The 25,498-nt window shown below is 41.9% G+C and overlaps 1 protein-coding gene across 3 annotated transcripts in view; it reads right to left on the minus strand.

Annotated features, from left to right (window-relative positions):
- ZFYVE26 (zinc finger FYVE-type containing 26) overlaps positions 1-25,498 on the minus strand; it is an 87,300-nt gene that overhangs the window by 54,638 nt on the left and 7,164 nt on the right. For 2 of the 3 annotated variants that reach the window (XM_049897888.1, XM_049897890.1), the window contains 15 exons: positions 24,477-24,566; positions 22,545-23,067; positions 21,407-21,537; positions 20,618-20,782; positions 20,380-20,468; positions 19,092-19,255; positions 15,942-16,130; positions 13,983-14,594; positions 13,635-13,727; positions 11,058-11,126; positions 10,484-10,635; positions 7,672-7,873; positions 6,407-6,685; positions 709-828; positions 451-615 (listed from right to left, as the gene is read on the minus strand). In XM_049897888.1, the coding sequence (XP_049753845.1) occupies positions 451-615; positions 709-828; positions 6,407-6,685; positions 7,672-7,873; positions 10,484-10,635; positions 11,058-11,126; positions 13,635-13,727; positions 13,983-14,594; positions 15,942-16,130; positions 19,092-19,255; positions 20,380-20,468; positions 20,618-20,782; positions 21,407-21,537; positions 22,545-23,067; positions 24,477-24,566 (3,043 nt within the window). The remainder of the gene's footprint in view (positions 1-450; positions 616-708; positions 829-6,406; positions 6,686-7,671; positions 7,874-10,483; positions 10,636-11,057; positions 11,127-13,634; positions 13,728-13,982; positions 14,595-15,941; positions 16,131-19,091; positions 19,256-20,379; positions 20,469-20,617; positions 20,783-21,406; positions 21,538-22,544; positions 23,068-24,476; positions 24,567-25,498) is intronic. The other variant, XM_049897889.1, reaches the window with a different exon arrangement.

A 25,498-nucleotide genomic window follows, 5' to 3' on the forward strand; every position in this document is an offset into this window, starting at 1 on the left:
GGAGATCTGCTCCCATAAAGATTACAGCCTAGAAAACCCTACGGGGCAATTCTATGCTGTCACGTGGGGTCGCTATGAGTCAGAAATTGACCCCACAGCACCCGACAATAGTTCTGCTTTCACCTCAATGTCGCAGGGGTGAAACAGACTTTATGAAGAGCACAACTATCTTTTGGGAAGGGTTGATCAATATTTGCTGAGTATCTGCTCAGTATATTTCTCATTAGAAATGAGAAAAAACATATTGGCTAATGGAGTATGAATACCCTTCCACCTGAGAAGCAGGGTAGCAGACAGTGAGTAAGTTATGAGATAGACCCTGCTCACTAGAGGATGGGTAGAGCTCAGTTCTGGAGTCCTGAGCTTCTGCTCCAAAGTGTGCCTCCCCTCTCAGCTGCTTCCTCTTTTCATGTCAGCCCTCATGTGCTCCTGAGTGAATGGGCCCCATACCTGACAGCTCTAGTGCCTTTCTCAGTGACTGAACGACCTGTTCGAGCTGTTGGGAGAGGGTGATCTGGCTGGCAATACAGTCCTCAGTTAGGGTGGGCCAGCACATCTGGAGAAGCTCGGTGATGCTGTACCGTGGAGGCCCTCCTCCTTTTTCTTCTACATTCTCTGTGGAAAGCAAATGAGAGAGAAAAAGTGTAGCCTGATGCTTACCAAATGCTCTAAGTCCAGATGAAAATAAAGAGGAGAAAAGCAGCTCACCTGATTTAGTTTGTCCTGCTGACATGAGCAGATAATTGAGAATCTTACTGATTTGCTGAAGAACACCTGGAAATCCTCGAATGCCATCAGCGTTGAGCAGTACATGATCTGGCCGTCGACCTGGAAACAGATGAAAGAAGGAATGCAGGAAGAAGCTACTTTCAGAGTCTGAAACACAGTATTTACCTGAGTAATTTTATATTCTTCAACATCAAGGTGGAAATACATGCTGTGCCACTTGGATGGCAACCAGCATACCTGGTTTATTTCAAGCCTGAGGTTCCAGGGCTGGCTCCGGCCAGATGCCTCAGCTATCAACTGCAGCAGACCCAGTATCCCCTGCACTCCAATGGAATTGCTGCCCCAAGTCAGTTGGACACTTCTTACAGATTTGTCTTGGTACTGCCCTCAGCCACGAACTTGAGCCAGGATCATATCTGTCTTCCTTAATTCTCTAAGTGGTATCTGGACGTCCTGATTAGGCTATAAACAACTTTATAAGTAGGGATTATTCCTTATACCTCTCCTGCACACCCATATACTTGGGATAATCTGGAAATACAGGCGGTATTTGTAATGGATTAACTTGTGTCCCTGAAAAATATGTATTGAAGGCTCCTGTACCTGTGGATGCAATCCAGTTTGGAAACAGGATTTTTCTTTTGTTATGCTAAGGAGGTCATACAAAAGTAGACTGGGTCCTAAACTTAGTCACTTCTGAATGGTGTTTTATAAAGTGAGCAAAATAGCCAGAGAGACACACATATAGGGGGTAAGACAGATGCCATCTGAGAACGCGTCCACAAGCAAAGAAACACCAAGAGTTGCCAACAGACATCAGACTAGGAGAAGTTCAAAGAAAGAATCAACACAGGTGATGTCCTGATTTGGAGTTTTAGCCTCCAGAACTGTGAAAAAAACAAATTTTTGTTATTTAAAGTCACCCAATTGTGGTATTTCTGTTATGGCAGCACTAGGTAACTAAGACAGGTAATAAATAAGGTAATTAGGCAATAAATTCCTAATTGATTGACATCGTGATGGTTAGTACTGTTTGTCAACTTGGCTGGGCCATGATTCTCAGTGTTGATAATGTGATCACTCCCATGATGGAATCTGCTTGGAGTGGCCAATCAGCTGAAAGGGAGTTTCCTTGAGGGTGTGGCCTGCATCCAAATATAGGCAGATGTTCTTGCTTTTTACTCACTCTCAATCCTGTGGCTGCCTCCTGTTCGTCTGACCTCTGGCTCTTGGGACTTAAGCTATCAGCTTATCTGCAGATCTTGGGATTTGTTCATCTTTACAGCCTGGGAGCGGGAGCCCTGCTTTCCCACCTGTCCATCTTGGGTTCTCCAGCCCCTGCAGCTACATGAATTGAGAGAAGCCTCTATCCTGATCCATGGACTTGGGACGTTTCAGCCTCTACAATTGCGTGAGCCGTTTCCTTGATATACATCTCTTTCTCTATATATTTATGTGCTTTACTGGTTTTGCTTCTCTAGAGAACCCAGCCTAAGACAGACATGAAACTGTTTCAGCTATTGACATCTTGAATAATATCTCCCTCCGTTTTAGAATATAGTACTAGGCGAGAGGAAGGGTAATCGTTGGACAAAAAACAGCATTGTATATACCACACAGTATATATTTTTAGAAGGACTATGTGAAAATTCTGTTGGAATGCAAAAATTATTGAACAACAACATTAATACCACACTCAAGTAGAACTTTGGTGATGATCATTCAAAAACAGTTACAGCAGTACATCAACAAGAAACTGCCAGAAATTCAAGAAGATTCAGAAGAGGACATGGAACAAGGGATGTCATTGCTAATATCAGATGGGTCTTGCCTGAAAGCAGGGAATACCAGAAAAATACTTACCTGTGTTTTATTGACTATGTAAAGGCATCCAGCTGTGTGGATCATAACAAATTATGGATAACATTGTAAAGAATGGGAATTCCAGAACCTTTAATTGTGCTTATACATAACCCGTACATAGACCAAGAGGCAGTTGTTCAAACAGAGCAAGGGGATACTGTGTGGTTTAAAATCAAGTCAGGGTTGCAACCTTTCGCCATACTTATTCAATCTGTAAACTGAACAAGTAATCTGAGAAGCTAGACTATATGAAGAAGAATGTGGCATCAGGCTTGGGGAAGACTCATTTAACAACCTGTGATATGCAGATTACACAACCTTCCTCGCTAAAAGTGAAGAAGACTTGAAGCACTTAATGCTGGAGATCAAGACTACAGCATTCAGTACACATTACACGTCAATATAACAAAAAAACAAAAATCCTCACTACTAGACCAATAAGCAACATCATGATAAACAGAGAAAAGATTGAAGTTGTAAAGGATTTCATCTTACTTGGATCCACAATCAACACCCATGGAAGCAGCAGCCAAGAAATCAAACAATGTATTGCACTAGGCAAATCTGCTGCAGAAGACCTCTTGAAAGTGTTAAAAAGCAAAGATGTCACTTTGAGGACTAAGGTGTGCCTGACCCAACTCATGATATTTCCGATTGCCTCATATGTATTCGAAAGCTGGGCAACGAATAAGGAAGGCTGAAGAAGAACTGATGCCTTTGAATTATGGTCCTGGTGACGAATATTGAATATACCATGGACTGCCAGAAGAATGAACAAATCTGTCTCAGAAAAAGTACAGCCAGAATGCTCCTTAGAAGCAAGGGTGGTGAGACTTCATCTTACGTACTTTGGACATATTATCAGGAGGGACCAGTCCCTGGAGAAGGACATCATGCTTGATAAATTAGAAGGCCAGTGAAAAGGAGGAAGATCCTCAACAAGATGGATTGACACGTTGGGTACAACAATTGTGAGGATGTGTGCAGGACCCGGCAGTGTTTTGTTCTGTTATGCGTGAGGTTGCTGTGAGTCAGAACTGACTCAGTGGCACCTAACCACAACAACAGCATGATGAGCAAATATGCATAATAAATTTGAAATATACTTCATAGAAATATAAACCTAATTAGGTCAACTAAGCCTGAAGCCACTGAAATGCTACTGATAGGCTTCTTCTCCCACTAGGCTTCTTCTCCCACTAAGTTCCAGACTCTTAAAATATTAACACTGAGTTCTAGTTTGTTTTGCTTAGAATAGTCCTTGTTTGCTCTTTTTTGCCCTGGCACAAGTATTAATAATGCTCCGTTTTATTCTCTAATGTGTTCTGGTCACATGAATTATAGATAAATGGTCACCTTAGAATTAGCAAGTTTTGAGAAAACAGTTAATTCCTGTCTTACACAAGTTGTTCCAGAAAATAGAGGAAGTGTTTTAGCTGCCTGCGTGATTTTAGGAGGTTAGTGTTATCTTGATTTCAGAAACAGATAAGAACAATGAAAAACAGAAAATAATAGGCCATATTGCCTCTGTATGTTGTTGTTAGGTACTATCAGGTTGTGTTTGACTCGTGGTGACCCTAGGTACAGCAGAAGGGAACACTGTCTGGTCGTGTGCCATCTTTATATCCTCAAAATCTCAAAGAAAACTGTAGAAAATCCAGTCTAATAGTGTGTTAGGAAGAGAAGGGAACTTACTAAACATATGAAAGATCTTACGCCAAAATCTTGGGGCAAATGTTGTATTTATTCATGAACCTTTAGGTAACTTCCCTTTAAATTGGTAAGAATATAAGGATTCTCCCTAATATTGCAAATATTTATCATATCAGTGGAGAGCCTGGCCAATGCTTTTAGGAAAAATAAGTAGTAAGTGCAAGCACTGAAAAGAAGGAGATATAATTGTCATGAATATTATGAACGTTATCAATATTATAGGTGCTATTTTATCATAGACCAATGGACAGAATATAGATCTCAGAAACTTAATATTCAATACAGGTGGCAAGACGAATTAAAAAAAAAAAAAAAAAAAAAGAAGTACAGCCAGAATGCTCCTTAGAAGTGAGGATGCTGGTACTTTGTCTCACGTACTTTGGACATGTTATCAGGAAGGTCCAGTCCCTGGAGAAGGACATCATGCTTGGTAAAGTAGAGGGTCAGCAAAAAAGAGGAAGACCCTAAATGAGATGGATTGACACAGTGGCTGCAACAATGGGCTCAAACATAATAAGGATTGTGAAGCTGACTCAGGACCTGGCAGTGTTTCATTCTGTTGTACACAGGGATGCTATGAGTTGGAACTGACTCAACAGCACCTAACAACAACAACGTCAACATTAAAGGACATTTTAACCAACTGCTCAGAAGTGATTTGAAGGTGTGTGCAGTAGAGAGTTAACATCGAAGGTCTGAGCCTGCTATCTTTAGAAAGCCCTGCTTGTAAGATTGGCCTTGGCTGACACCTGGGAACTTGACTAGTAAACAGCTCCCTACACTGACCTAGAACTTTCCCTAAATGAAAAAGTGACTCATTGTACCTAAATATTTGTACAAACAATATGGTTTATGTTGAACACCTGCTTTCATTCTGGAATTTTGGTACTCGTTAGGCAGAGGGTGCTTATGTGACCAGCCTTCAATAAAAGCCTTGAGCACTGAGTCTCTAATGACCTTCCCTGCTGAACACTTCCCATGTGTTGTCACAATTCAATGCTGGAGGAAGCAAGTGCATCCTGTGTGACCCCACAGGGAAAGGATTCTTAGAAGCTTCCACCTGGTTTCTTCTGGACTTCACCCCATGAGCCTTTTTCCTTTGCTGATTTTGTTTTGTATCCTTTCACTATAAATCTTAGCTACGAGTATCACCATATAATGAGTCCTGTGAGTCATCCTAGGAAATCCCCGAACCTGCTCAACTCATTGTAGGTTCAGAACGCAGCTGCTGAAACCAAACTGCCTGTGTTTGAATCCCAGCCCTGCCACATACTTGCTTTGTAACTTTGGGCAAGTTACTCTCTGTGCCTTAGTTTCCTTATCTGAAAAATGGGGATAGTAACAGTCACCTTCTACATAAGGGCACTCTGAGTATCAAGTGAAGAAAGTGATTAGTTCAGAGCCTGGCACCCAGGAAGCACTGTAGTTATTACAAATCTGATCATGTAGGCCACGGTCTGCCTACAATACTCCTGACACAGAGGCTATTCATATCACAACCTCACAACCTAGTCACCATTCCCCACCCCCTCCCCCATACTACTGAGGCAGAGCATGTTCCTTTCTCCTTCACTAGTCAGATCCTTCCGATGTTTGGCACCTGTATTAAGGATGGGTTGGGATCGGACCTTTGCCTAATTCTATCTGTAGACACCCTGATTCTTGTAAGAATTATATACATACATTGTAGGAGATTATTAGCCTCAAGGTATCATCATCCTTTCTCCAACTGTGAGCCACTCAGTTTTCCAACATCATCCCAGGTTTTAGGTTAAGTGGGGTCCACCCAGGAGGGAGCATGCAGTCTAGGGGCACAAATTCCATTTATACCATTTCTGAATATATATTTATTCCTTGATTATTTATCTATAAACCAGAAAAGAATTTCCCCAAATGACTGCAGATTACTATATCTATTAAGAAGGTCAGACTTTCAACACAGGCTACATTTATGTCTTCAGATTAGACTTGAAGATGTTTAACTAACAGTCCTTTCTCCCTCTGCCCCTAACTCCTTTCTTTTCTCACCATTTATCAAGTCTCTTGCAACTGCATCTCCTCGTTTGAGGATTAAGGGACAAAGCTAAAGAAGCACACTTACCCCGGCTCTCAAGGCTGTTGTTCAGACGCCGTTCGGCTGTTTCCAAGAGTTGTTTGCAAGTTTTCCAGAGCTGGCACTGACAGCAAGCTAGGTCAAAGGCAGCCATGGCAGGGGGACTGAGGTCTTCCAGAACTTCTTTCAGGGGAGCAGTGGGCTCCACCAGGGTGCTATCCACCAGGGTGCTACTTATCCAAAAGTCCTCTTGGAGTGTGGGGATGGGGTCTCCAGAGGTACTGAGTAGCTTGTCGGTCACATCAGATATGGAGTAAAATACCATGCCTGGAACCCAGCAGTGGAATAAAAAGCAAGGGGTTAAAATGATTGTAACTATTACTTTTAGTGGTTATTTTAAAAATGTTTGAGGTTCTTCTGCACAGAATATGTTCTGTACAGAAGAACCTCACTAGTATACTAGTACCATCATTACAGGCCACTCTTACAGCATCAAAACAATGGTGTGGAAAGGGAGACCACGAGAAACTCAAGATGGTCAAGATGACTGAGGATTTCTTCCTAATGGGATCCAAAAGCAGGGTGAGAAAGAATGAGGAGGACCCGAGTGTGCTAATTGAAAAAATCTCTAAAATACATTGCTAAGAAGGCAAGGCAGATAGGTGTGTATTTGTGATAAGAGCCCATTTCTATAAAGGACAAAAAGATGTGCATGTATTGTCTAGAACAGGCAAAGGAAATTTCTAGGGGAATGTATCAGGAGCAACGTGTGATGGTAAACTTGATATAGACTGCTTAGACAAGGAAGAGGTGCAACCATGTGGGACGAGATTCCACTTTCAAGACATAATGAAAGGATGAGGATGAGCTTTGGTGCAGGACAGCCAGGCTGGGAATTGAGACCTGTGAGTCTCAGGCCACACACATTACTACACAACTTTTTTATGGAAGAGTAAAATAATCTGTTTTCTCTCTGAATAATTGTATGGGAAGGAAATAAAATCCTAACCATTTCATGAAGCCAAGTTTAGTGCCCACTACAACACAGGCTGAAATAGCATTCACGTTCATCAGTTAAGTCCCATAGGACAAGCTCAGTGGAATTGCTCAAGTGGCAGGTATGTGAACACCAAGGTGAAGGAGGGTGTGCATAGCTAGAAAACTAAGAATGTGCCAGGGTTCCTCTTCTTCAGAACAGGTGTCCTGCTTTGGATTTCCACTCACCGTCAAAATAAGTCTATGATTTAGGTGGTTCCTCTCCTTACACCTCCTCCCCCAGCTACCTCACCACAGTGGCAGCAGGAAAGCCTGACCTGCTGCCGCAGCACTGCCGATGGCCTGTAGAGTTGAGCGACCACTGCCAGTTCTCCGAGTGGTGCCACTGCCCGCATCTGAATTCTGGTTTTCAATCTCGTGCTCTACTCGGGCCAGCTCCTGGATCACCTCCTGGTAGCGCTCCATGAACATCAGTTCTCCTGAGCTGGGCGAGGACTTCAGGTTGAACATGAACACCACCTGTTATCGGAGAGAGAGCGTGGGTTGGCCTGTGGTATACCCACAGAGTTGGGGAAATCTCTATGAGTCGGAGTCAACTCTACGGCAATGGGTTCTAAAGGTGTGAGATTTTGCCAGTCATTAGACTATGGTCCTAAGACATCTGTTTGAAGGGTCTGGAGAGCACTGAATGTTAGAAGAACTGATCAAATATAAAAAGAACTCATAAAAGCCAGTAAGAAAACTATCAAAGCTTCAATAGAACATAGGTGAAAGTTGTGGACAATTTAAAAGAAGAAATATACATGACTAATACACATATAAGGAGTCTTGGTGGCATAATGGTTAAGTGCTCAGCTGCCAACCAAAAGATTGGGGTTAAACCCACCAGCTGCTCCATGGGAGCCAAGACGTAGTGATCTGCTCCCGTAAAGGTTAGAGCCTAACAAACCCTATGGGGCAGTTCTACTCTGTCATAGAGGGTCCCTATGAGTCAGAATCAAATCAAAGGCACCCAACAACAATACATACATGAAAAAATGCTTTCCCTCACCAGTAATCCAAGGGATTTAAGTAACATTAATACCATTTTGTATCTGTCACAATAGCAAAGTCTAAAAATAAAATCTGAGGGAACGGCGGTAGAATTAACTGCTACAATCTACTTTGAAAATCAATTTGACAATCTATAAAGCTTTAAAATAAATTTATACCCTTTGACCCAGTCACTTTATGATAAACTTTCTTAAGGAAATAATTCAAAAGGCTTAATACTTAAAGGTGATCATCTTGGCACGACTTATTACAAGGCTGAAACAATCTAAATGTTCAGGAACAAGAGAATGGTTAGGGCAGCTACTTGATCAAACTATTGTAAGATCACTAAAATCAAAGTTACAAGGCTAACGGTTGTATTATAAAGTAAAAAGGGAAGGATACAAAGTTTTAAATTCAGAATAATCTCAGATATATAAGAGTCATGTAACTGCTTGGAAAAACATTGACAAAAAATACATTGTTTTGTGTCGTTGAGTCAATTCTGACTCATAGTGGCCCAGAGGACAGAGTAGAACTGCTCCATATAGGGTTTCCAAGGCCGTAATCTTTATGGGAGCAGATTGCCAGGTCTTTTCTCTTGCAGAGCCAATGATGGGTTTGAACTATCGATCTTTTGGTTAGCAGCCGAGTGCTCAACCGTTGCACCACCAGGGCTCCTTGACAAAAAATATGCATTGTTAATACTGGTTGTTCTAGATGATAAGGTTAAAAGTTATTTTATTTCCTTGTCTATATATATTGCTATTTTCTTATAAAATGTACAATTTATTCTATAACCAAGTTAAAAAAGAAAGCTTTTTTTAAAAACAACAACAACAACAACAAAAAACCAAGGCCCAAGGAGGTGAAGAGGAGTGAAGGATATTTAGGAACAAAGCATTGGAGGACTCTTTGCCTACTTTCTCTGGATTTGGGCATAGGAAAGGCTGGTAAGGGTCCTAGCCTCCCCAGATGATCACAATTATCGTTATTCTTAAAGTACAGAATTTAAAATGACCAGAGGAAGTTAAGCAAAAATTATCTCATCACCTAGATTTATTCCTCAATAATTAAATTCATAGGAAAAAAAATTTCTGGCCCACACGTTAAGGGACCAGCACGTGTCATAACATGTACCAAGAGAGTTGTAAACATAAGGGTTCTATGCTATTACATTTAAGCAATTGAAGATTCCTGTATTTCTCAGAGCTTTTATATAATCCTCCTCACATTCCTATGAAGAAGGAAAATCAGGTGTTACACTTAGCTACAATTCACAGAGGAGGATACTGAAGCTTAGAGGGGGTAAGGGTCTTCCTGATTTCTGTATCAGTGCTATTTTTCCTATAAAACAAACAAACAAAAAACTAAGCCCGTTGCGGTGGAGTTGATTCTGACTCACAGAGACCCTATAGGGCAGAGTAGAATGGCCCCATAGGGTTTTCAAGGAGCAGCTGGTGGATTTGAACTGCCAACCTTTTGGTTAGCAGCTGAGCTTTTAACCGCTGTACCACCAGGGCTCCATTTTTTTTTTTTCTTCCTATACAACATGAATATTCTGGCTTGCTGGTTCCTAAGACTTTTTATATACTGAACTGACATTCTATTTATACTGAAAATAGCAAAATCAACAAAATTGATAAACCATTGGCCAAACTGACAAATGAAAATTACACCATGATTTTTAACTACATAAAAACACAAGTATTCAGAGAATGAGTACAAAGAAAGAGACGAAAATATTTTAGTTTTTTTAAAGTGGTGGGATTGTGGCTGAACATTTTATCTTGTTAAAACATTGCTTATGTTAAGAAAACAAAGTCAACATCTTGAATCTCCTCCAGGCCGGGTCTCTAAATCCACAGCGTTAAGGATTGGGCCACATATGGAAGCTCCCTCCTGCGTCTCCTACTGGAACAGGGCCACCCGAGTGCTCCTGAGTAGTACTGGTTGCACACGCATGTTAGCTTCAGCTGAGGCCTACTGGGCAACAGCCAGCTAGGGGCTGATTTACCATTCTTTCTATGACAAAGTACAGCCCAGGCTCCCCCTTACTCTCAGCTCCTAACACCTTAACACAAGTGCTCCCCTCACCTGATGGGCTTCTGCAAAGTTCCCCCGGAGGATGCAGGATGCCAGCAGTGACTCGGGTGGGGAGAACATCATGGGGATGAGTGAACTTTGAGGTTGGGGCTGCAACCGGCCATCCAGCTCATTCTGCCCAGACACAGGGCTCAGACTCCCCTCTGTTGGGACATGAGAATGTGGGATGACAGCAAAACAATATGAATTGAGGAAAAACCATAGTGCTGACACCTCCCACCAAACTCTTATCTCATCCAAGTCCTTCTCCAAAGGTCTGTAAATAGGTCTTTAAGTTTTCCTGGAGCGAGGGGCAGACCAATGCTATCCTCCCTGATACAAGGCTGTGAGTACCAATGGTCTTCCTTGGGCATTCACTTCTGATTCTCTCTGCTGGGGGGTAACTCAATTGGTAGTGAAAGAGCCATTTCCCTTCTCCCAGCTGAAATCTGCTTGGTCGTCTGCAAGATCAACCTTCTTAGACACAGGATGAACTGCTTAGTCCTGGTTTTCACACCATGGTGTATAGCAACTCTACGTGAGGGCAAAGCTGCTTGAAGTTGGCAACTGGTTGGAACCACCATACCTGAAGTACTTGTGCTCAGTTCACTAATTGTACTTTCCAGGGATGGGTTGGAATCTCTGTCTCGGCCATCTAGAGGTATTAAGAAGAGAGAAGATCATTCATCAACTCCTTACAGTGTACAAAGTGCAAAGTTGGCTTGAAAGCCGAGGTCTAAGGTTGCTTGAGAGTGAGAGGACCATGGTAACTGCTACACCTGCTGCTCCTCCTGCAGCAACATGGATGCTCCTATAGACCACAGGTGAAGGCTTAGTATGGCCCAAATGTTCATTCGGGTAGTAGCCTGTATCAGTGGTTTCCAACCTATGCGTGTCAGAGTTCCAGAGTTTTCAAATTACTTCTAGGTGTCAGCGACCCCCATCTGCTCACTAACCACTGTCAATATTCTGAAAAAAACAAAAAACAAAAAACAAAAAAACAGCACACCTATTATAACCAGGAAGTAGTAGGGTGTAAAGGAGGTTCACAGACTTTTCTGACATAGAAAAAAGTGTCCTCATACTTGAAAAGGTAGGGAACCAATGTATAAGGCCTGGTCCACCAAAGACCATACTATTCAAAACCCGAGAGGAAATGCTTCTTCCTAACACCTGCTTTCCTGGAGTGCTGAGTTTGCAAATGGAGACTTGTTATCCCTTAGTGTGGTCATTCGAGGACTAGATCAGCCTGTGGAAAGGAGTATCCTTGCTCACTGTGTTTCCTCACAGCCCTCAGCTATTTGGTGACCTGAGCCCATCTGCAGCATCTTTTTGAAGGGACGGACATCTGTTGGTAATTGATGATGAATTACACATTCTTGGGCTGGACGGTCAAGCGGATGCAAACTATGCCTTTTGACTCAAACCAATTAACTAAGCAGCTTAAGAGCCTCGGCGACTCAGCCTTGATGTTTTTCCGGGTTTTTCTCATGACATTCATCACTCTATCCACTGTGCTTGCCTTTTTTGTTGCCCCTTAGCTAGATCCTACTTAGTCTTTTGTACTCAGGTAAGGAGTCAACTCCTCCATCAAGTCGGGTCCCCTGACTTTTGTAGGACATGCTGATCTCTTTTTTTTTTTTTCAGTTTTGCTCATCATTGTATCTGTAGCACCCATCACAGTGCCTGGCACATACTGACACTCAATAACAATGTGTTCAATGAATAATAAAATAAGTAGTCCAATTAGTTAATTAATCAATAAATTATGATGCCTTGGGTTCCTTCTGGTTTTAGTATTATTTTATAAGCATTTATCCCATTAGATTACTTGTTCTTTGAGGCAGTTTCTTCTTCTATTTGCACTAAACATATTCTGTCCAAGATTCAAAGTGTTTCTTTTTATAAAAAGGAATTTAGGACCATTTGGTGCTAACTTCTCCTTTTAAGAGATTTCTTCTGTTTTTCAGGCAGTGCCTCCATTCAGTTTAATTTTTTACGTGTGCTGTCTATGCAGTAAATTTTCAGTTCTTTGAAGGTGAGGGCCTGATTTATGCCTCATTCAAGATACCTACTACTTAGCACAGAGGAACCCCTTATTAATTCCTATGTTAATTAATAGTTCCTATGTTATTTAAAAGGCGGGCATCAAAAGCCATAATGGAAATTTGATTATCTAAACATTTAATACTTTCGTGTAATACTCCTGTACTAAACCCCTTTAAGAAAAAACTGTGAACAGAGTCAATAAGACAAGAAAGAAAAAAAAAAATTGTAGTACATGAGGAGAAAATATTTTCCTTAATATATAAAGAACATATTAAAATTCAACAAGAAAGATGAAACAAAAAGAAAAACGGACCTTGAACATGAATGGGATGCTCACAGAAAAATATAAATGGCCAATAAATACATGAAAAGACAACTGCAATCAAACTAAAAAAAAAAAAAAATATATACATGTATATATAAAAAAAAGTAATAATGTACCATTCCTCACCTAATTTTATTGGCAAAGATTTAAAAAAATTTCATACTACTCATTGTTGATGAACCTATGTGCAAAAAGGCACTCCTACACCGTTGGTGGGAATATAAATTAGTTCACTTGTTTTTAGGCAACTTGGTAATATCTATGTTCTATATCCATATACCTTTGACTTAATTTTATGGGTAGTAAAATGTCCTATAGACAAACTTACATAACTAATCATAGACATGTACAAGGCTGTTTACCTCAGCACTGTTATAATAGGAAAAACCTGGAGATATAAACAGGGTATATGTGACAATGGAATACCAGGTAGCCTTTAAAACGATCAGTGAAATAAGTTCTCAATGTATAGCATGACATATCTATATACATTAAAGAATATAACTGAAATAACAAGTTAAGGTTATTAATATATATGGTATGACACATTTATATATATGAAATTTATATATATGAAAGGACATATATATTTGTTGTATTTCTGGAAGGATATATAAGAAACTATTAACAGGGGTTATCTTGGGGGAGTGAAACTAGGATAATCTTAGATAACTTTTATTTGCTTGTTTTGATCATGTGCTTTATGTTAAAAAAATACTACACATTTGACAATATACTACTTGCCTGGTACATAGAAACAAGATGTGGGGAGACAGCTCTTCAGCTTACCTGCCTGGCTCCTTCGTGTCTGACGACCCTGGCGGAGACTGGGGTGCCATGTGGCAACAGGTTGGTATTTTTGGGAGGGTAACAGATGCCCCTCTGAAACAGCAAACCCAATGGGGTCATATAGGAGAGTGACAGACTTTGATTTGACCCTTCTCCTGGGGTAACAGGTAGAAAGGGGAAGCCTTGGACTGAGCTGTGAGACATGGAGTGATAGCCCAGTATTCTGACGCTGGTTGCTATGATGTGCTCTCAGTTACGTGGTGACTCCCATGTACTCCTAGCTTTCTCCCCTGTTCCCTCCCCACTGTCTGGACCCATCAGCTCTGGGAATGATGCTCCCTGTCTCACCTGAGGCCTGGTTGCTTGTTACCACCTTGTATCTCCACTGGGCCTCAGAGAGAACCTTGGAAAATCGATGCAGGCGGCTCTGCAGCCCATCTTTGCTTCCTAAGCAGCTCTGGGCTTCTAGCAGCTTTGGCTTCTCAGGAGGGTTGCGGCTGCTGATCTCATCTAGCTGTTCCTGGAGAAGCCTGAGGAAGGCCCCCATTGCAAACTCCTCAGCCAGGAATCCACTGATACCACTAGTAAAGTGCTTTAGGTCCAAAAAGCTGTGCCCATGAGGCCCTGGGTAACTGTCTTTTGGCTCTGCCTTCAGACAGCTTGGAAGTGTATAAGCAAGGCTTCTGGAGACTCCCAGAAAACCCTGTTCTGACTTCCTCTCAGGCTGAGCTATGTGCTGAGGGCTCTCTGATAGGGACCTCAAACACAAGGAGCTTTTCCTCTCAAAGTCATCATCCTCAGCATAGTCCTCAGGTAGGTGAGGCTCTTGGTGAAGATCAGTAGAGGTGATAAGGAGCAAGGAGAAGATGTTTTCCAGAAGTTCCAGGCACAACGAGTCAGGGATACTACGCAGATACTGTTGACACCTGGCCAGGTATGTTGAGAAGAGATTTGAAGCACCTAAAGAAGTATGTATAAAAGAGCCCAGAGAAAGAAAAGCGAGAGAATGCAAACATTAGAAAACACTACTTGCCAGACTCAAACATTCTCACAACTTTAACTCATTTATATTTTATAATATACTGAGGCTACTGGGATTACAGTCAGAAGAATAAGAGAGATTGTAGCCCAGAGGCTGCTCAGCTGTGTCTCTTCACAGAAAAGTTTCACTACGTTAACTAAAAGTACAGCTGACTGAACACTCATTATTTTGTCCCAACTTGTTTAATATTACATTATTCCTCATCTCTGACAAGTACTCCATACTTCACTTCTTGGAAGGAAGGTAGCAACGGAGACTCCTTACTCCTCAATTCTATTTTCATTCATTGATACTCTGAACCTTATCACTGGCTACCTAGAAGTCTTAAGAAATACTAGGTGAAAGATGACCATTCTCAGAGGTAAAGGTCTATTTCAAAGCTGGAAGGGAGAGATAACTGACCACTACCAGAGGGTTTTTTCTTGGCTGAAAATTTTATGGAAGCAGATCACCAGGCCTTTCTTCCATGGCACTACTGGGTGGGTCTGAACTACGAACCTTTAGGATAATAGTTGAGTGCAAACCATCACATGATACCTTCCTATAATACAGAAGGCAAGTTGTAGAATTACAAGTTATTAAGAAAAATGAGAGAAAATAGGACATTAGGTTGGTATTTTTCACATTGTGGGCTGGGACCCATGAAATTGATTTAGTAAGATGGAATAGAACAGAAAAATAATCAAGTATGCTCCATTTGGAAAGGGAAGTATTGTTTCTTAAAACTTAGTTTCAGCTTACAGATAACATATGTAGACATATACACATATATGTACCAAAACCAAACCAAAACTGTTGTCGTTGAGTTAATTCCAACTCATAGCGACCCTACAGGACAGACAGAGTAGAACTGCTCCAAAGAGTTTCCAAGGAACTGGTGGTCGATTCAAACTGCTGACCTTTTGGTTAGCAGCCAAGCTCTTAAACACTGTACCACCTGTGTTCCCATATATATACATACATTCAAATTATATGGTATGTAAGTGAAGCTGTAGAGTGATGTGAAATGTTTTTCTTACTGTACTTAAAAAAACAAAGCATTTAGAAAATACTGTACTAGATGACCAAACTCCATAAGAACTTAGACAAATCACCTGCTTTCTCTATATCCCTTTGAGAGGCTGGTAAATGGATGTAATTTTTCCTGGGCATGATAAAATGAAGCCTGACCTGAATCCTGGTGGAAAAGGGTTATCACGCTAAGAACTCACCGGGACAGGTTGTTACCAGGGAGCTGATGCCAGGGAGGGGTAGACGAGCTGTACCTGGGGAGGAGAGCAAGTCATTCACTGGCTCCACGACCGAGGGACCTTCTCTGCAGTTCTGGTGCTGTGAGTGCTGGTGTGAATTCACGCAGAGGGCATAGATGGCATACTTCATGGCACAGAAGCCCTGGTAGAGTGTAAGGTTCTGACACTGGCCCAGGTGGTCAGGGAGTGGGGCATCAGTTGAATCTGAATTGCAGAGAGAAACAGGCAAAATTTCAGAGTTGGGTTCTTCCAGGCATGGGCTACAAGTATGGCTAAAGCAAAGAGATGCTGCTCTTGTGGACTCACTGTGTTCCCACACTCTCTCCTATCCGTCAGTTTGATATGCTTCCCCGCCAGGCTTCTCCTATAGTCAACATCAACTTTTAATTCCATTTCTTTTTCCCCCTCACCTCTACATGTCTATTCAACGTAGGCCCTGTGGCCATTCAACAAGTCATTTCCTCATTGTGAGGTTAACTTTGCCAGAGAATTTGGTCTTTGTCTTTGGTTCCTAAGAGATAATCTCTAAAAGCTTGGAATCTACCTAGCGATTGACGTGTCTTTGATGAGGCTTCCAGACCAAACCTGAGGATTCACACTAATGAGGTGGCTCAGGTGGGAGCTGGCTAGGACAGAAAGATCACCCGTGATGTCAGCAGAGTTCAGGAACAAGGAGAATAGGGGATATAATTCAATCAATCATGACCGTAATGAGGCCCCAATAAAGGCTCTGGACATGGAAGCTCCATGAGCTTCCTGGTTGGTGAAAGACATAACGCACGTGGGAAAGTAGCATATTCCTTTTTTGGGATAGGAAAGCTTCATGTGGGGAAGCATCCATATCCCAAAAAGTCTGAGGAACCCTCCCACCAGACTTTGCCCTATGCAGCTTTCATTTGTATCCTTTTTGATATAATAAAACTATAATAATAATGATAGCACTGTGAGTTGTTCCAGCAAATTATGAAACTCAAGGCAGTAATGTGAGTCAGCAGGTCAGAAGTGCAGACTTTGTTGAAAGTCTTTATACTTGTTTTATAATTTTGAATTTCTCTTTTTGTAATTTTGAATTTTAGTGGAAAAGGAGGGCACCATCATCTTTGTCATGCACAGGTTTTCTAAAGGTCTTAATCTGGCCCTAATTCTTTCCATTACAAAAGTACTACCTGTTCATTAAAGAAAAAAGCACTAAATATAGTAAAGCAAAAAGTAGGAAAAAAAAAATCACCCATAATCCAACCAGTTAAATCCAACCACCACTAGATTCTGGGTTATCCCTTTCCATAGTTTTGTGAATTTGTGTGTGTTTAACTTGAATGTAATGATATTTTATATACAGTTTAATTTTCCTTTTCTTAAAAATCTTAAAAGTACAAACATTTGATTGTTTCTTCATAGATTAAATTTCTGATGGCTGCATATTGTTTCACTGAATAGGTACCCTGTTGCTTACTGAACCAAATTCCCTATTGCAGGGCAATGGAGTAGCTAGAGATGCTTTGCTATCATCATGTTGTAATGAATCTGTTGATGCATAAGACTTTCAGGAAGCTTAGTCTTGCCAGGGTTAAGGTAATAAGCAGAACGAGATCAATACTGCTCTACGCCCCTGAGCTGTATGGCTTTACTATCCAGGGCCAGGACTTGCAAGCACTTACATGACCTCGAGAGCACAGGCTTCCTTTAATTTTGCACCCTAGATTCCTCTCTTGCTTCACCCTAGTCCCAGTTCTACGATTGTCCCTCTTTTGCCTTTTTAGAACTCAAGTTCTAAGTTGTGTTCTGGTGGGTCAACAGGGGTGGTATTTAAAGTTCCTCTTTGGAGGGCTTTGGTGCTTGTAGTTAGAGTTTCAGTTCCTCTAGGAAAGCTGCTAAACAAGCTGCCCATCTTTCCAGAAAAAAACATGGAGTTTAGTTACGCTTGCTTTCCAATTAGTGGTAGGTCCTTTTCAAAAGTAAATCAAAACAACACTCAGGCTGGGATCCCCCTGCTGCCACATGAGAAAGTTTCTCTCAAAGACAAGCATCTCTGGCCTGTGTGGCAGGTTGGGAATATACCGTGATACAATTTTTTAAAAACAATTTTTATTGTGCTTTAAGTGAAAGTTTACAAATCAAGTCAGTCTCTCATACAAAAATTTATATACACCTTGCTATATACTCCTAGTTGCTCTCCCCCTAATGAGACAGCACACTCCTTCCCTCCACCCTCTATTTTCATGTCCATTCAGTCAGCTTCTGACTCCCTCTTTCTTCTCATCTCCCCTCCAGACAGGAGCTGCTCACATAGTCTCATGTGACTACTTCATCCAAGAAGCTTACTCTTACTGGTATCATTTTCTATTCTATAGTCCAGTCCAATTCCTGTCTGAAGAGTTGGCTTTGGGAATGGTTCTCGTCTTGGGCTAAGAGAAGGTCTGGAGACCATGACCTCTGGGGTCCTTCTAGTCTTAATTAGACCATTAAGCCTGGTCTTATTACGAGAATTTGAGGTCTGCATCCTACTGCTCTCCTGTTCCCTCAGGGGTTCTCTGTTGTGTTCCCTGTCAAGATAGTCATCGGTTGCAGGCAGGTGCCATCTAGTTCTTGTCTCAGGCTGATGCAGTCTCTGGTTTATGACTGATACAATTTTGAGAGCAAAAAGAAAAAGCCTGCTAATGCATTCTTGAATTTTAAGCAAAGAACTAAAGTTAAAAAGGCTTTGTTGTTGTTTCAGGTAAGTCTTCCTTCTAAACCCCTTTATTTGTTCAACAGAGTACGAAGAGATGTGGAGGTGGGGAGAAGGTACAAAATGTGAAGCATAGACAGACTCACCAAGAATTTCCATAAACACTGACAGTGACAATGCTGTGAATTCAGTAGGCATTTTGTAACTCTGTTTCATTGGAAACAGTGTTAAGTTAGTGGTTCCTGAGATGGTTACGTGAGGACAAAGGAGGGGAAATTGTATTTATGGGATTTCCTACAACTTACCAAGAAAAAAGAAACATGTTCCTATATTCCGTAATCTGACTGGGGCCAACAGTGCTAATTTAGAGGCAACTACTGGGCTACTGTAATGATATGTTCCAGAAATCACATTTAGATAAATCTTATGCTGTAAGATACATGGGCAAGATTACTCTAAGAGGGAATCCTGCCCAAGTCACTCCATTGCCAACTCACCATGCTCTTGCTGGGGGTCCTTGGCCGGCACCTTTCGTAAGAGCTTGAGAACATCTTCCTCCCTGAGGGCTGGAAGGTTTGTGAGGTGATGGAGAGAGTAGAGCACTGAGTGGCCGTCTCCACCATGTAAATGACACAGGAGATCTCTCTTTGGTATGGGGTTGCTGAAAGGGAAAGTTGGGAGGATGGAGGGGAAAGTGGTTTATATTATTGCCCTGAAAAACCAATCTCCATTCCTTCTTGCTCTTTCTCTCTGGCCCATGACACTACAGGTTTCGCTTCCCCAAACACTAATTTTGGTTGGTCTGGGATGGAGCATTACATTTATTTACCCTAAAGGAAATACATCCATTAACTTAGCTCTACTTATCTAGAAAGGGCCTTTCTAGTGAGCAGGGTCTAGAAAGGTCATGTAGATTAAGCTTCCTAATTTCTATAGTCTTTCTAGTTTAGAGCTGACAGAATGGTCTCTGGTTTTACTTTGAGTAAAAGACCCTCACAACTTCCCGCTCTGTCCACTCCACTTTAGGAAGTTGTGGTGAAGTGGGTGAAGAACAAAATAAAAACCCAGATCTATGGAAGATCCTAGATCTAAGGATAGTTATCAGGGAAGCTTAGGGCCTAGCACACTTCTCAACAAGCATTTGTTGACTGAAAGTGTGATCCAGGATAACATATAGCTAATAAGGTGGTGTAGTGGTTAAGAGCTATGGCTGCCATCCAAAAGGTGGGCAGTTCAAATCCACCAGGAACTCCTTGGAAGCCCTATGGAGCAGTTCTATTCTGTGCTATGGGGTCGCTATGAGTTGGAATTGACTTGAAGGGCGACTTTGGTTTGGTTTTTGTGAAGAATGTGGGCTACATTTACTAGCTGTGTCACTTTGGACAAGTTATTTAACATGTCTGGGCTTCAGTTCCCCCACCTTCAAAATGAGGATAATATTGGTATCTACCCCACAGGATTATTGTGAGGCATCAGTGAAACATCCATGTTAAAGGCTTAGAGCAATGCCTGGCATATAGTAAGTTCTCAGGAAATGTTAGCTATTGTTCTTTTTATCACTGTCATCCTTCAGGATGTTCCTCTGGTAATAACATTACGGCTACGGTGAAGATAATCATTACTTGTATTTGTTTCCTGTTTAACAGCTAGAATAATTGTTAGCTGCTGGTCAACACTGTCAACCCAAAATATTTATGTGAAAGATGTCTTGAAATGGCCACACACGGGGAGTACAAGTTCAAACACACCCAAGGGCAAAAGGGAGCTGGCTGCCCAGGGCCTTACCTGCTCTGCTGTACACACCACTCCAGGACCTCCAGGTGAGCCCACAACCCATCACAGGCATCCCTGAGGAGCTTATCGCAGCCTTGATCCTGTGTTGATGGGGAGAATAAAGAGATGCTGACTCAGGCACCTGGGGTTAGAGACTGTGATGCCAACTTCAGGACCTTATCTTCTGCATAAGCCCAAAGCCCCATAGCACTCCTTTCTAGAGCAGACCAGGCTGAAGGGTGAGAGTTACCTGAGTCCTGTGGAGTGTATGCAGCAGCCTCTTAGCTGACTCTAGGCTCTGGCAGTGTGTCCAGCCCAGAAGCACGAGGAGTCGGCTGAGGGGCCTGAATTCTCTGTCTAGTAGGCAGCCAAGACTTGGGAAGTCTTCCTCTTTCAACAGTGTTAGTGCTGTCACCTGTAAGCCATAAGTGGTTTTTATAGGCAGTTATGCAGACTGGAAAGAATGAGTTCCATCTTGTTGCTCACTGGGGTAAAAAGCTCTTTAGTACAGCAGGGAGGTTTCTGAGAATCACAAAAGTGGCCAGCTGAATAAAATAAATGTTCATGAGAACACTAGAGTGTAAGCTCCTTGAAAAGTAGGGACTGACTTCTGCTGAAACCCCAGCTCCTAGCACCGTGCATGTAATATAAAATGAGATTAATAAGTATCCACTGAATTAAACTGAAGCTCAATTGTAACTTGGAAGAAAAAGGTTAGATTAATTAAATTCCCCTTTCAGCTAGGCAGCATTCTGCTGCCATTGTCTTTTCTTCCTCACGCTCTCCAGAAAGCTTATATATACCCAACATTTTAGTTCTTGCCAAAGAACCCACATACAATGACTAAATTCCAACTATGAATCATACTGGTTTTGAGTTTTCCTTTTCCAGGGAGTGTGGGATGGACAAAACCAAGTGACTCACCACTGACTGATGTCTTTGGGTTGGGTAAGTGAGTGGGATAGAAATGAGAACGTGAAAAAGCCTGGAGAGAACCCCTGGCTACTTCAGTGAGAGAGAACAACAAAGCTAGCCTTACCAGGATCTGCTCGAGGAAGTGTTTGCTATTGCTCAGACAGTAGAAATAGGCCACTTTCCAAGCCTGGGCTGGGTCAGGATTGGAGAACAGAGCTAGCATTGCCCGCTCAGAATCCAGATGATCCAGTGAGACTGAAAATCAAACCAGGCGGGGTTACTGGTAAAACAGGAACTCTTCTCTCCTAAGTGAGAACCCATTTAAAAAACCAACTCATGTGAGTTTGCGTTTTTAGAAACTTAAACCAGGTTTTCTACGCTTCTATCTTAAAGGCTATTTGCTTCACTTAGTAGCTTCTGGAAAGCTCTTTCCTGCTATTGCTATTACCTTAACTTTTTCCCCTATCACCACCATCTTTGCACACATGGTTAAGTGCTGGACTACTAATGAAAGATTGGCAGTTTGAACCCACCCAAAGACACCTTGGAAAACAGGCCTGGTGATTTGCTTCCAAAAGGTCACAGCCTTGAAAACCCTATGGAGCAGTTCTACTCTGTACACATGGGGTCACCATGAATCAGAATTGATTTGATGGCAACTAACAACTACCACCTTAGACTATACAATCTGTGCTTTTACAGAAGAACACCTTATGCATTTTTGCTCAGCCTCTCCTATTAGATTTCCTGGGCAATATGGAGGGCACGGGCCCAGAGAAACTTCAAAGAGGTTAGGCATATTGGAATTACCAAATGATAAATCCCTGTTATGGACTGACCTGTGTGCCTCCAAAATATATATTGGAATCCTAACTCCACCTGTGGATGTAATCCTATTTGGAACTAGATTTTCTTTGTTATGTTAATGAAGCATATCAGTGTACAGTGTGTCCTAAAATGAATCCCTGCTGAGTTATAAGAGATTAGACACAGAAGCACACATTGTAGAAGGCAGATGACACGTGAAGATCACCAAGGACTTGAGGGCTACAAAAGCGAAAAGACAAGGATTTTCACCTAAGATCAACAGACAGAGCCCTGGATTGAAATTCTAGCCTCCTAAACTGTGAGGTTTGGGGGGTAAACTGTGAGGAAATAACTTTCTGTTATTTAAAGCCACCACTTACAGTATTTCTGTTACAGCAGTACTAGGAAACCAAGACAATACCTAAACGTAAGGAGAAGCAGGAAAGGGAACACACCTTTTCCTGAGGATGTGACCCTCAGTGGCTTTTCAGCGGCCTTCTCTGCATAGGTATGGCCATACAGGGAGAGCAGACCTCGTCCAGCCTTGTGCAGCAGGCAGCTGAGCAGCCGATCCTCCTGCAGTGGGCTCCCCTCGTTCCTACAGGCCTCCAGTAGTGCCTCACACAGGAGGCGCAAGTCAACCCCAAGGGGCTCTGCAGGGCAACGCAGAGTCCGCAGAGCTCCATAGATGGCATCTACTACTCCAGGGGGCCCAGCGTCAGGGCCATGCAAAGCCTTCAGTGCCTTTTGAATGAGGTCCACCAGTGCCTTCTGCAGAGGCCAGCCACAGAGGCTGGTGCTGTCGTCCTCCCTCAGCAGGAACTCCAGCAAGGCCTGTGCTGGCTGGGGAGCCTGCCTCAGAAGATCCCAGAGCACAGAGACAGCTTCTGAGCTGAGCCGACGGGGCCAGCTTTCCCATTTCCTATTTCCATCCGGCACAGGGCCTTCCGTGTCTTGTGCTACGATTTCATATAGCTCCTAAATAGAAGACGAAGAGAGGGATGATGGTGAGCATGTCTAGAATGTTATCACTTGTATGTCTTGATGTTTTCTTCTTTTTTAGCCTAGATATAGAATAGTACCAGTTGCAAACACTTTTGTAGTAGTTACTATCTGTTAGACCCTGTGGTAGGCTCTTTGCACAGAAAAATTTAATGAATCATTATAATAACCTTAAGAGAAAGATACTACTATTACCTCCATTTTACAAATGACAAAACTGAGGCAAAGAGAGATTAACTCAATTGCCCAAGGCCTCCAAGCTCAAGCTAGCTCCACACCACTGCCTCCAAAACGTACACTGTTGATCTAAATTATGGAACCCAAACTCATAGACCAGGCAGGTGACAAATGGACATATGACATTATGCCTACCTAAGGAAATGTGAATTCAATTTTTTTTAGAATACTGTGTACCAGCTTTTAACTTTGGATCTAAATCAGATGTTAGCCATGCTTAAGGGTCTAGCTCATTCCTAACCCTTCCATAAGACCTTCCCCAACACCTGCAGCCCATACCACTCTCCTTCTTTCCTGAGCTTTCAATATACTTAAAATTCATACCCTATGGTTTAGTACCTAATTGTCTCATGCATATATTAGTCCTTCCTTCCCACCTAGCCTGTAAGCTCCTTAAAGGCATAAATCTCTAAGCCTATACTTCATTTTCAGGGTAGGGGTGGAGGAAGGAAAGGGGATTGGGAAGTAGGTTATATACCACACTTTAGCATTGTGCCTATAGACGGTGCTTAGGAATGCCTCTTCACTAACTGCCTCAGAGATGGATCACAAGACCATGGTACTTTGACCTAATACAAGTGACAGCGCCTATCTTATTCTACTGTAAAAATGTCTTTAATCAACGGATGGCAGGGTCATGAAGAAAACAAGTGTTGAACCTCAGAGCATACTTCAGGCACTTACGTAGTACCTAGTATATGCCATATACATATAGAAAACTTAGTTTGAATCTACCCCAGAAGGTTGCTCTGAGTAGTAGGTATAACACCTCCTGTTATAGAAGAGGCACTCAACAAATATTAGTTCATTTCCACCTTCATATTCCCTACCATCTACTGGTGAAAAATTCAAATGCCTAGTTTAAATCCAGTTAGGTATTCCTTCTACATGAAAAGGAAAAAAAAAGAACCCTTTAATCTCCAACTACACACACTTGGTACTTCTGGACAATCTACTTCTAAGAATTTCAAAATCAGATAAACTTATCCTAAGTCTAAACTCCTCTCGAAGGGCCTCTATCTAGCCTGGTCTTGCCTGAGAACAAAGTGCAGTTAACAACTTTGGGACATGATTCTGTTGGGTCCCTGGAAGATGAGCTCTTTGAGTAACTGTAACCCTCGGCAGATGTCTCCAGGGCTCTCACTCACCTTGAGGATGTCCTCTGGAATGTCACCTTGTAGGTCTTCTGACAATAAAAGAAACTCAAGCTTTCTCCGGAAAACAGCTGGGAGTAATTTCTAGAAGTATCATAAGAGAGCACAGAGATGAGACACATGCTTTAGTTATCAAATTGTAAGTAAATATTTATCTCCACTTAGTCTTATTTTTGCTATTTCTTTAATATAAAGTATTCTTAACCACTAAATTCCTGGATATAGTTTCAGGTACTTTTTGTTATAAACAAAAACAGCTAAACTTGGACCCATCTCACTCTTAAATACTGACATTTAAAGCCCACCCTGATTGGCCACAGACTCTAAGGTTTACTCATTCCACATGACTTTTTCTGTCACTGGATATGATCCCCTTTTGGTCCAGACCTCTGTTTTCATTATTTATTATTATTTGCATATAAGCTGGAGGAAAAAAAGAGAAAGAATTTAACACTTATTAAACAATATGGGCCAGTAGTGTGTGCCATATTTTCACTTTTTTAAATCATATCTAATTTTTTGGAGTTACTTGGTGGCACAAACAGTTAAGCACTCGATGACTAGCTGAAAGGTTGGCAATTTGAAACCACCCAGAGGTGCCTCGGAAGACAGGCCTAGAATTCTGCTTCTTCAAGCCTGCAGCCTTGAAAACCCTATGCAGCAGTTCTACTCTGCGTACATGGTGTTGCCATGAGTTGGAATTAACTAGGTAGCAACTAACAACAATGATAATCTTTAAATCGAACAAACTTGTGGCATAGGTGTATATATATTTTTAATTAATCTTTACTAAGGGTTAAAAGGAAACCCTGGTGGAGTAGTGGTCAAGAGCTATGTCTGCTAACCAAAAGGTCTGCAGTTCGAATCCGCCAGGCGCTCCTTGGAAACTCTATGGGGCAGCTCTACTTTGTCCTATAGGGTTGCTACGAGTCAGAATTGACGTGATGGCAGCAGATTTGGTTTTTTGTTTGGTTAAGGGTTAAAAAGCAAAGATGTTTTCAATTGCCTCATATGCA

This window comes from Elephas maximus, chromosome 10 (assembly GCF_024166365.1).
Source record: "Elephas maximus indicus isolate mEleMax1 chromosome 10, mEleMax1 primary haplotype, whole genome shotgun sequence".
NCBI classification, from domain to species: domain Eukaryota; kingdom Metazoa; phylum Chordata; class Mammalia; order Proboscidea; family Elephantidae; genus Elephas; species Elephas maximus.